Source organism: Peromyscus leucopus, chromosome 23, assembly GCF_004664715.2.
Source record: "Peromyscus leucopus breed LL Stock chromosome 23, UCI_PerLeu_2.1, whole genome shotgun sequence".
Taxonomy (NCBI): domain Eukaryota; kingdom Metazoa; phylum Chordata; class Mammalia; order Rodentia; family Cricetidae; genus Peromyscus; species Peromyscus leucopus.
In genome coordinates this window covers 42,211,146-42,224,028 of record NC_051082.1, presented here as the reverse complement: position 1 = coordinate 42,224,028, position 12,883 = coordinate 42,211,146, and the positions used below count along the sequence as shown (strand labels likewise).

General features: G+C 37.8%; 1 protein-coding gene across 1 annotated transcript in view; it reads left to right on the top strand.

Annotated features, from left to right (window-relative positions):
• The window catches only part of LOC114687328 (cytochrome P450 3A13-like), a 190,302-nt gene extending 184,681 nt beyond the window's left edge, over nucleotides 1-5,621 (top strand). The window contains exons 12-13 of the mRNA XM_037198463.1: nucleotides 2,855-3,017; nucleotides 5,236-5,621. Of these exons, the coding sequence (XP_037054358.1) occupies nucleotides 2,855-3,017; nucleotides 5,236-5,331 (259 nt within the window). The 3' untranslated portion in view covers nucleotides 5,332-5,621. The remainder of the gene's footprint in view (nucleotides 1-2,854; nucleotides 3,018-5,235) is intronic.
• Nucleotides 5,622-12,883: the final 7,262 nt, after the last annotated feature.

The window sequence follows — 12,883 nt, the reverse complement described above, 5'->3', positions numbered from 1 at the left end:
ACCTTCTTGGTTAGGGTTTTGAATGTTGTGAAGAAATACTTTGACCATGGCAACTCTTACAAAGTAAAACATTTCTTTCGGGCTGGCTTACAGTTCAGAGGTTTAGTCCATTATCATCATCATGGAGGGAAGCATGGCAGCATGCAGTCAGACATGTAGCTGGAGAAGTAGCTGAGAGTTCTACATCCAGATCAGGAGGCATCAGGGAGAGAAGATTGAGACACTAGGCTTGGCTTGAGCTTCTGAGACCTCAAAGCCTACCACCAGTGAGAACTTACCACAAAAGGCCACACCTCCCAATAGTGCAGGTCCCTATGAGCCTATGGGGCCATTTTCATTCAAACTATCACAAAACATTAATAAAAATACCATTAATATTATGACATCATAGACAAATTTCAAATTATGTGTAAGAATTTAGAAATTAGAAAAATATCAGTTTTCTCCTATTTTTTATAATTGCTGATTACTTTCTATAACCCATAAATGCTATTTTATGACACAGGCTTGTGTGTGTGTGTATGAGTGTGTGTGCATGTGTATATGTGTGTGTGTGTGTGTGTGTGTGTGTGTGTGTGTGTGTAAAGTATGTGCCAAAGAGAGCAAGTACCATTACCATGATAAGAAAATCATTTATCTTACTTAAGTTGTTAGGTTTCTATTTCTTTGATGCTGTCCATAATTCTCTGGATACATCCTCAAATATAGGAATCATTTCCCAAATATAGCAATACATTGTATTAGACTTTAGTGTGGGTAGAGGTGCAGAAAGCCTCCTCTGTGATAGGTCAAGCTGTGCCACTTAGGATGAATGCTAATACAAGTCCTCTTAGTTTTGTTTCTGTCTATTTTGTAAAGGAAACTCCCTCACACTTGTCCAGTGGGTGACTCCTCCAAAGTCAAGTCATCTACTGATCAGAAAGGTGATATTTTCATCCTTCTTGAATCTGAATCTGGGTATTCTGTGAGTGGGAAGGAATACCCAGTCTGTGGGAATTGTATGCAGCATGGGAATAATTGCTAGGTTGCCATTGTTGCTCCACTAATAAAAATACAGGATCATATTTTATCTTTTTTTAAGTTTTGAGATTATAATTTGGAATAACATTTCTTCATTCACTTTCTTCCTTTCAAATCCTCCTATAGATCCCTCCCCACACTTCTTCAAGTGAATAGCCTCTTTTTTTTTTTTTTTACAAATTGTTATTTAGGTATTACTTACATGCCCACATGCAGTTGTGTGAATATATATACATATTCCTATAAATAAACTGTCCAATCCATATCATGCTACTCATGTAAAAATGATACTTTAGCCGGGCCGTGGTGGCGCGCGCCTTTAATCCCAGCACTCGGGAGGCAGAGGCAGGCGGATCTCTGTGAGTTCGAGCCAGCCTGGCTACAAGTGAGCTCAGGAAAGGCGCAAAGCTACACAGAGAAACCCTGTCTCGAAAAAAAAAAAAAAAAAAAAAAAAAAAAAAAATGATACTTTAATATAGATTCAGTTGAAACAAGAGGCCAAGAATTTAGACATGTAGTAGCCTATTTCATTAATTTCTTGATGTCTAAGACTTTGTATTCTTAGCCATGTGTCCCTGGAGTTGGAAGATGGTCTATGGATAGTACTTATTAGAGGAATAGAATGGAATCACCTAACTCCTGTTTTCTGATTAGGTGAATTCTATGTCCCTCTACATAGCCACCACTTCCACCTCCTTTAACTTAGTGACCAAAAACAGGCACATTATTCATTGTGTGTTTCTATTGTTGGTCCAGCTTTCAATCATATAATATAGGCTCAGTGGGCATCGGGACTAGACCAGGAAAGAGGAATGCAAAGGTTAAAAATGCTGAGGTTTAATCAAATGCAGTATATAAGATGTCTACAGAAGAATGCTAATGGTTCGTGTGTGTGTGTGTGTGTGTGTGTGTGTGTGTGTGTGTGTGTGTGTACAATCTTCCCCATCAGGATTCTGCCAAGTTCAGCTTATACACACATACCAGTACAACTTTCACTGGACTCCAATGCTGTCCTATAAAATAATTTAGAAATTATTTTTAATCTTCCCTAATACTTAATAACTCTCAGAGAACAGATGGTTATTAGTCTTCTAGAACATTTCCAGAATCAGCATTTTTATTTAAATAATCATGTGAGAAATCAAACTTTAATTGGACATAGTTCTGTACTTTCAGTAGTTTTTCCCCTAATGGAGGAGAAGGAGACAAAATTCAGTGATAACAGAGTAGAGAAGCAGCATGTGTCCTTGCAAATCACTTCAGTTGAAAACTCCTGGAGGAGTGAGAGACAGTCAAAGATTTTGTGAAAGGGATTAATGAGGGAAAGAAGGCTGGAGAGGAAGAGGAAGAAGAAGAAGAAATAGTTAGGATGAGTAGACAGAAACAAGGTCAGAAAGGAAAAAGAGGATGGTGAAGAGAGAATGGAATAGAAACAGTTCATCTGTAACATACGTCTCCTCCTTTCCCAATGAGCAAAGTCCCAATTCAAGTGACAGGGCAATTCCTTCCTTCTCCTTCACTTTTACTTTGTGATGTTTTCACACCAGGAACACGTGACATTCTTAATATTTTAAACTTTAAACACTAATTTGATTTCAATGATCATTCACTACTCATCATCTTATTAACTTCAGAAGCTCCTTTACCATAAAGTTGTAGAGAGAACTTTAAATTCCAAATCTCGTAATGATTTAACTCACCCTGATTGCAATAGTGAACCCACTGAAGTGCCCTGTATGATTCTGGCTGGGGACTGTAGGTGAAAACTTTAAACATGTGGCTCTTGTGCACTTCATGTTTCATTATTTGTATTCTTGTTCAATTGTGACACCAGGTTCAGCAAGGAGAATAAAGATAGAATCAATCCTTTTACATACCTGCCTTTTGGACATGGTCCTAGAAACTGCATTGGCATGAGGTTTGCTCTCATTAACATGAAGCTTGCAATTGTCAAAATCCTACAGAACTTTTCCCTGTATCCTTGTGAAGAAACAGAGGTGAGGCAGAATATATGATTTTTGGCATGTTTTTGTTTTATATTCATAGACATTTTCATAAACTTGGATTTATATATAAACACATATATATATATATGAAATATATATGGAATACACTGTTTTATCTTTAATTAATGTTTTCTCTGTCAAAAGATCTATATGAAGCCATGCTTGAGCCCTAGGGCCCTTGAGTTCTGAACCAGTTAATCTATGTCTAAGTGTAAATGTTAAGTTCATGTAGGGTCAATGAAGATATTCCTTTTATGATTGCATATAGTATCATTGAATTTGAGTATTTTTCTTGTTACAAGTATATATGCATTTTATCATATAGAATTTTTATAGCATTTTCATACTTGTTTATACCATACATAGAAACTATGAGTTATTTTTTTATTTATTCTTCTCTCATAAAATACATCCTGACCACAGCCTGCTCTCTGCTTTCCCCCCTTCCTCCCAGTAGCCCCCACCTTCCCTTACATCCCAGATCCACTGCTTCTCTGTTTCCTGTCAGAAAAGAGCAGGCCTCCCAGGGATATCAACCAAACATGGCATAACAATATGCAATGAGACTGGGCATAAATGCTCATATCAAGCAGGGGTGAGATAACCCAGTAGGAGGGAAAATGTCCCATGAGCAGGTAAAAGAGTCAGAAACACCCCTCTTCTCACTGTTAGGATCACCTTATGATCCATCCCTGTGTCATCTCAGAATATCCAAAATCCTTCGCCCACCAGAGGCACTTCAAATATTCCACAGTGGTTCCAATTTACAGCCACTGACAAAAATCACTGCATTAAATCATTATTCATGGGTATGAAGGACTCCTTTGTTTGGCCATGATAGGTACTTGTTCTCACATTTAGAAACTCGGGTCTAGCCTAACAGGCATCCACTCAAATTTTTATAAATCTGTGTGTTTCTTCCCTTCTTTATTCATCTTTATTTCTTATCCTTCAAGTTCATATCAATCAAGACTCCCCCAAGTCAAGAACCTTCACTAGATTTTCTTGGTGCACTTTACTCCTGTCTTCTAGATATGGTGTCTTCAGGCTGCCACTGCTCTCCAACCCCAAAACCCGTGAACTACCCACATGTACTTCATTATTATTATTTTCTCTTCATTCATTAAAGCATCCCCCACTTTCTAAATCACCTAATTTATCCAAAAATTAAAATGGTGCCTTGGAGGACATTTTTATATTAAATCCCTTAATAAATATATTAAACATTTTAAACTCTTCTAAGTATTAAAAACAAACAAAATTTTTCATAGATGCATTTCTTTAAACATTGCTATTAATTCTTAGAGAATTCATATAATACATTTTGATTACATTCACCCTATCATCACAATTTATCCCAGATACATCCCTACCGCACCTCACACTCAATGAGTTCTCTCTCTGTTTTTCTCTCTAATTTTTAAGTTAATCAAGTCCAGTTTCTGTTAGATGACTGCTCTTATGTGTGTGGCCTGGCCTGGAATCTGACTGACTAATAGAGGTCACAGACTTAATAAAAAATACAGACTGCCTTTCACAGCAACCATCAAACATCAAAGCTCCTCAACCAAGGGTGAGACAATGTTCATATCCATACAAGCACTCCATTTGGTTTGAGTTTGCACATGTCACATGATGTGCATGCTGTCACATTTTTGTAAGTTTATATGTGCATCTTCCCTGTTCTCTCTGGAAAATACAGTTTCAGATGTTTAGTCAATTATCATCATGATAGGGAGCACAGTGGCCTCAAGGCAGACATGGTGCTGGGAAATTTTTTGTCTTGATCCAAAGGCAACAGGAAGTAGCCTGAGACACTGGGCATGAGTTGAGCACATGACACCTGAAGGCCTACCTCCATAATGACATACTTCCTATCAGACCACACCTATTCCAACAAGGCCAAACTTCCTAATAGTATGACTGCCTTTGAGGGCCATTTTCTTTCAAACTATCACAGTGTTAAAAGTCATTTTTCACTTATAAAGATAGATTTATTTCTAGAAAGCAGTCTGTATTATTCAGGATGGTACAAAACATGCTATGTAGCTAAGTAAGTCTTAGTCTTGTGTTACTCCTCTCTCTTACTTCTGAATGCTGGGTCACAGCCAAGTGACAACACATGACAACAATTTTTCTGAACATATTAGTTCTACCAGTCTTCTGTAAAACTGATACACTTACCAGTGTATTTATTTAACTATTTCAGATTCCCTTGAAATTAGGTAAGAAAGTTATTCATACTCCAGAAAACCCTATTTTCCTGAAGATTATTTCAAGAAATGGAGCCATAAAGGAAGGTTGATTTTATCTCAAATTCGGATATGTTCTTCAAAGAGTGCATTCTAAATACCTGGATTTTAATTTACTCCTGAAGAAAACCTAGATGAATGTGAGTTTAATCTACCACACTTCATGCCAGAGTCTTCAATTATTTTTCATTGTCTTGATAGAGTCTCTATTATTGTGTATGAAGGAAAATAATTATTTAGCAATCTTTATATTCTCTAATATCAAATTTTGCCCATTTCCCCAGAGACAAAACAAAATGTTTCATTTCAATGCTGATAAAAGATTTCTCATTAATTTTGTCAATATTGTTTCCATTATTGAATCTTTAATTCTCATTTGTGGTAGAGCATTCCACTGACAATTATTCTTGGCACTTTGATGGGTTTTAAGTTTCTTTGTTTACCACTATCCACTTCACAGAGAAATTTCTTTGATTAGATCTGAGGGATACATTAATCTATTGGTAAATGATGCAAATTTAGAAGGCAGTTGGATATTAAGACTATTCGTCAGAATAATCCTTTCATTCTTGGGCTCTGAGCTCTACAACCTTGGGTCATTGGCCAGAAATAGAGTACTAAGCATGTGTTTTCTCCCATGGAATGGAGTTAAATCCAAGCAGAAAGTGGTGGGCTACTCCCCATAAAATTCATACCATTTTTTCTTATATACACTCCTATCTTGCCATGACAGTCATTAGAGGAGTTCATGGGATTCACTACTGAGTAAGAAAGACTCCCTCAATGAATCTTCCCAAGCACCACCCAGTACTATAAAAGATTGCCATCAAGGAGAAAGTTTCCTGGTCAGTACAATGTTGACAAATCCTATAACCAATGTGTTTACTGTCTGCTGCAATAGGATCTTACCCTCATGTTTTGATTAGTAACAAAAAGCAATGGCAGTCTCCTGTATTTTTAGGTCTTCTTAAGGACAATTCTGGTGAACAATCCGAGTGTAGATATCCTACATCTGGTAATGGGCTGTTTATTGGATACCTTTGGTTTTTTAAAGGAGCATAATCTTCAATGTAGGGCATGTATCCAATCCCTGGCAAAGGTACAAAACAAAAGTAAAACAAAGAGAGGAAGAGAGAAGACTGATCCTGGAACCAGGATAGTCAGGCAAGCTGCAGCTACCCTCTGCCAGTGGTGGAAGGGGTGCACTCACAAACTCTGTGCACTCCATAACTTCCTGTTTGGTGGGTGCCAGCTGTGAGGGGTCTCCCTTTTTCTCATAGTCCACTGGCCACTAGGCTACAGAGACAAAGGGAGCAGAAGTGGTCAGAAGTGCTTATATGGCTAGAGCACTATGGAAAGAACCTTGAGAGTCAGCTTCACGGAGACAGCCAAATTTTATTCCAGAGAGCGAAAGGGAATATATGGGATGGGGACACCAGCTAAGGCATCACCTGGTAGATGCTAATAGTATGCTTCATTTGCATTTTACTTGGGTGTCACCATGGCACAGAAAGGAGAGGAGGAGGAGAAAGGAAGGGAAGAAGAATGAAAAAAAGAAAGAAAGAAAATGGGAGGAAGGAAGGAAAGAAAATAGAAGGAGAAAAAACAAATAATTTAGTTTTAGGAGTAATCCTGTCTCAGGTATACTACAGCAACACAAAACAAAAAAAAAAAGCAATAATGGCATCTAAGTGGTACAATTTTCACAGCCATACATTTCCATTTACCTTCTTGTGTAGAAGTACTTTGTTTCCATGGTAGTACAAGAAGATTGCATCAAGCTCATGTGTATTAGTTACTTTCTTACTTCTGTCACAAAACACAGTGCTCAAGACAGTTTATAAAAGATGTGTTTAACTGGATTTATGATTTCAGAGAGCTGGCATCATAATGATAAAGAAATATCATTGTATCTGGGCCATCAACCTCCATAGGGCTCTCTAAAATATCTTCCTAGCTGCTACGAGGATAGGCCGTTAAATTCTGGTTCTAGATTTAACCTAGCTTCTAGTTTAAAACCCCAAAGTCATTAATATTCCTTAATATTCCTCTGAAAACAAAATAGACAGGCCTGTCACAGCAATAGGCCTCTGCCTGGTTGCACCTTTCTTCTTAGTTACTTTTTTATTACTGACAAAAAAAAAAAAAAAACATGACCAAGACAATATCTAAAAGAAAGCATTTAATTGGGTTTAAAGTTTCAGAGTGTTAAAGTTTGTGGTGGAGAAAAAAGCCATTGAGACAGAACAGCTGAGAGCTCATATCTGGATCCATAAGGAGGACACTGGGAATGACTAAACCTTTTGAAACCTCAAAGCCTACTCCCAGTGACACAACTCCTTCAACAGGCCTGCACCTCATAATCCTTCTTAAAGAGTTCAACCAAATGGAGAACAAATATTCAAACATTTGAGCCTATGGGAATCATTTTCATTCAAATCATAATCCATGCCATTCTAGCTCTCCATAGATCTGCCTTCACTGAGTTTGTGCTGTCTCTACAGATTTTGCATCAAAATACCTCTTTGGGGTGTCTGGTCTGGTTTCCCTTAGAATGATTTTGTGCACACTTGACCTATTGATCTGCCCCCCTCGATGCATCATCATACCAAGCACAGTGAAGTCCTAATTCAGACAGCTTGACAAGGTCCAGCTACCTGGGAATATGCCTTGAGATTGATCAAAATAAAGCATTGTGTTCATGAAGTAAGAAATTGTATAAATTGAGTTGGTTAGAACTCACAGAAAATCCTTGGTTTGGTGGTAGCATACTGACATGTCTCCACAAATGGCCCTTACCAATGTGTTGCATGAATCCTAAATGGATTTATAATAAAAACCTGGAGCCAGATTTTGGGGTAAATGCTGAAAGATCAGAGAGACAAAGGAACAAGTCACTAGACAAACTTCTCACCACTACCAAATCCTCAGGCCCAAAAGGAGTGGAGATCTTGTCTCCATGAATCCTCAGACTGAATGCCTCTGAGTCCTCAGCTGAAAAGATGCTCTGGTTCCTGTCTCCTCACACTTTCTATGCCTTTCTCCACCCAGCCATTTCACTTCCTTCCTAGTGCTGGGATTAATGGCATGTGTGCTTCCCAAATACTGGTACCAAAGGCATGAGATCTCAAGTGCTGAGATTAAAGGCCTATGCCTCCAAAGTATTGAGATTAAAGGTGTGTTCTGCCTGGTTCTGTTTCTCTCCTAGACTGAATCAATCTTATGTAGTCCAGTGTAGTTTTGAACTCACAGAAATACAAACAGATCTCTGCCTCCCGAGTGCTAGGATTAAAGCTATGTGCCACCATTGCCTGGCCTCTATGTTTAATCTAGTGCCTGGCTCTGTCCTCTGATCCTCAGGTAAGCTTTATTTGATACACCACACCAAGTCCTGAAAAATTATGGATAATTGTTTACTGTATGGATAGTGAATTCATTATTTCCATGTACTCATCAAAGAAGACCTTAATTTAAGTGATGGTTAAAGATGACATCTTGTGAACTGAGGTGATTTACAAGTTTGAAACTAGTGGTCCTCTTTTTTCCTGTGTCCCTTGAAGTTGAATAAATTCATGAAGCCTCATGAACTTGAAAAATATTTTATTATTTCCAGTTATTTTTAAATTTTTTCTTGTTTGTTATGGTATATACAATTCATCTCTTTCTTTTTAAAATTTTATTATATGTGGAATTTTTATTGTGTGCCTTTGTGGGCTCCATCTCATGTCACTGCATGGGGATGAAGGTAAGAAGACAACTTTGATGAGTCATTTCTCTCCTGTCATAACATGGGTCACACAGGTCAAACTCAGCTGGTCATACTGGGTGTCAGGTTCCTTTCCCACCAAAATATCTTTGCAGCTCTATATCTTTTTTCTGAGTAAAATAACTAAGAATAGTCTGATTTATAGAAGTCAAAATAAGATATCTGATGGGATTTCCTTTATTAAAAATGAATTACTGTAGTGGGTAGCCATTCCAGCTTGGATCTGGAAATTCCAACCCCCATTGAGACTCTGGCAACGGTTATGCCTACAAGGCGGGAACAGGGGAGGTGCCTGGAGACCCAAAAGCTGGATGGGTGAGCGCTCTCTCTGTGCCGGGACCCTGAACGGTGGAGGTGGACCGAGCAGAGCTCCAGAGAACACCACTGGATTGCGATACACCTTCCCCAGACCCTGCGACCTACCTTTCCCTTTTTGTAAGTTACCCACTAAATAAATCTTCCTTTTAACTAAGTGGAGTGGCCTTAATAATTTCACCAATAAATTACTTCAGGAAAGGTGAAATGCACAGATATTAAAATGTTAAAATGATGCAACAATACAGCGTTTTGAGTTTTCTAAGAACTGTATGATATTTTCAAAGTCTTCTCTGATTCAAGAAATGTTCTTAATGTTTGTGAATTCCTTTGCCTCGTAAATAGGATTTGAATGTTTTTTAATTCTTCTTCTGAAATGACTGCAAGAGAGTGACTACTAAGATAAAACTTTTCTTCTTTAATCAGTTTCTTGTGATAATTCTAACCAGAAAAGTGAATGATTTGTATTTTTGAAAACTAAAACAACTTTAAGACATTGAAGAAAGACATTGACAATTACACCAGAAGATGTAACATTCTGGTGTAACATTCGCCCATGTGCTCTGATCAGTAGGATGATTATAGTGAAAACTGTCATGCTACCAAAAGCCATCTACAGAGTCAATGAAATACCCAACAAAACACATCGAACACAAGTCTGCACATATATACATATATATATATGTGTGTGTGTGTGTGTGTGTGTGTGTGTGTGTGTACATCTATATATTCAGCTTCATATGGAAACACAGACACATATACCGATACACAGTGTCTTAGTTAGGGTCTGTGGAAAATACACCATGACCATGGCAACTCCTATTAAGGAAAACATTTATTTAGGATGGCTTATAGTTTCAGTGGTTTAGTCCATTATCTTCATGGTGGGTGACATGCAGGCAGACATGCTGGAGAAAGAGCTGAGAACCCTGCATCTTGACCCACAAGCAACAGGAAGTGGTCTGAGACACTGGGCATGGCTTCAGCATAGGATACCTCAAAGCCCGCCCCCCAAAGTAACACACTTCCTCCAACAAAACCACAACTCCTATATTGCCACTCCCTATGAATTATGGGGGCCAGATACATTCAAACTAACACACCTACACACAATAACTAAAATCATAACAATGAAAGAACTACTGACAATACCATCGTCCCAGACTTCAAGCTGTACTACAGACTTACAGTAATAAAAATGCTAGGATTGTCATAAAACAGACACATTGATCAATTGAAGACTTACACATAAGTCCACACTTCTGTAACGTCTGATTTCTTACAAAAAAGGGGGGGCAACCTAGGAAGGACTCTATTACCAGCCTACATTCCAAGAATAGTGAAATATTTTTATCATTGAACAGACTAACATAAGGCCAGACACAGTGAATCTGATAAAAGAGAATGTGTGAAATAGACTTGAACACATTGGCATTGAAAGTGTTTTCTAATTAATATATTAATAGCACAAGCACTAAGACCAATGATTAAAAAATGAGACCTCATGAAGCTCAAAATATTCTGTATGGCAAAGGACACCAGTAGTCCTACAAAGAGACACTCTATATATTGGGAAATTATCTTTATAAATTATATATATGGTATTAGGTTAGTATCTAGGATATACATAAATCTTAGAAGAAATGAAAATTAAGAAAACAAACAACCCAATTTTAAAATTTGATATAGAATTAAGCAGAAAGTTCTCAAAAGATGAAATACAAATAGCTGAGAAACACCTGGTGAAATGTATGACATCTTTAAACATCAGGGAAATGCAAATTCAACTATTTTGAGATTTCATGTTACACCAGTCACAATGACAAAGATCAATAAAACAAATAACAGCACATGCTGGTGAGGATATGAGGAAAGAGTAACATTTATTCATTGCTAATGGGAGTGCTAATTTGTGTGACTATGGAAATCAGTGTGGGGGGTCCCTGACGAAACTGCCAATCAATATACTCTAAGATCAAGCTATGATATACCACCAGTAAGCTTACACCAAAAGGACTCTACATCATACTACAGAGATACTTGCTCATCTATGTTCATTGCTAACCTATAGCAGATTGGAAATACCCTAGATGTTCATCAGCTGATGAGTAGATAATAAAAATATGATATTTTTACAGAGTGAAATATGTTTAAAAAATGAAATTAGCAGGTAAATAGAGAGAACTAAAAAATCATCCTGAGTCAAGAAACAGACCACAAAAGACAAATATTTTTGTCTTATATGAGGATGTTAGCTGTTAAGTCTTTGAAATGAGTGTGCTACAATCTGAATAGCCTCAGGGTTAGGTACCTACTAAGAGAGCAGGGTGGAAGAAAAGATATTCTGAGGAAGGAGAAATATAACATATTGTTATGAAGAGATACAGGGAAGACTAGAATAGGAGGATTATGTAGAAAGAACAATGGAAAACAGGGGGAAAGGGGGGAATGTAGAGACTGACAACTAATAATCAGGTACATTTGAAAACCTATTCCTATAAAAACTTCTTGAAATATATATGTATGTGACAGGAATTTAAATAGAGGCACCAAATAAGGAGAAAATGCCCCAACAAGACATTTTATGCCATCAAGTAAAACCTTCAATGACTACACCTCATTGAGTCGTTGGCCAAAGAGGGACCACTGAGTACTCCTAAGCATCACAAGCTATTGCCAAGGATACTGCTTAATTTCCATATCCCAATGGTAAGGTGCTAGCAGAATACAACACTTATGCAGAGGACCTAGCTCAGACCCATAGGGGTTCCATGATTGTCTCTTCAATCTCTGTGAGGCCATATGATCCCTGGTTCATTGATACGATGATCTGTGTTCTTGTAATGTCCTTGATCACTTAGACTCCTGTAACTCACCCCTCTTCTGCCTAATGTTTGTTTGTGGTTCTCTGCATGTGCTCCTATCAGTTTCTGGATGAAACCTCTCTGATGATGTTTGTGCTAGGCTCTGGTCTATGAGGATAGTAGACTATCAGGAGGAATCATTTCATTGAATTTTCTTTTTGGCTAGTCATGTTTGGTTCTATCTTAGGTCTCTAGGCTAGCCAGCCTCTGGCTTCTGGCCATCTATGGAGGGTCAGGCATCGGCTCAGTCTCCTGGCTTGAGCCTCAAATTAGGCTACTCATTAATTGGCCATTCCCACAAGTTCTCTGCTACCTTTAACCCAACACATCTTGCAGGCATGATTGTAGGTCAAAGATTTTGTGGTTGGGTTGATATTCCAATATTGTAAGCCTTGTCTGGTTACAAAAGATAAACAGTCCAGGCTCCAAATCCCCCATTACTAGTCTTCAATAGGGTCAACTTCATAGATTCCAGGGAATTTCCACTGCACTAGGTTTCCATATGGCCTCCCAATTCCAGTCATCGCTAATAATATCATTTTGACATAGGAAGATATTTTAATGTTTATATATTTACACTGAAGTCCACTAGTCCATGATATTTTACAACCTAGGAAGGACTCTATTACCAGCCTATATTCCAAGAATAGTGAAATATTT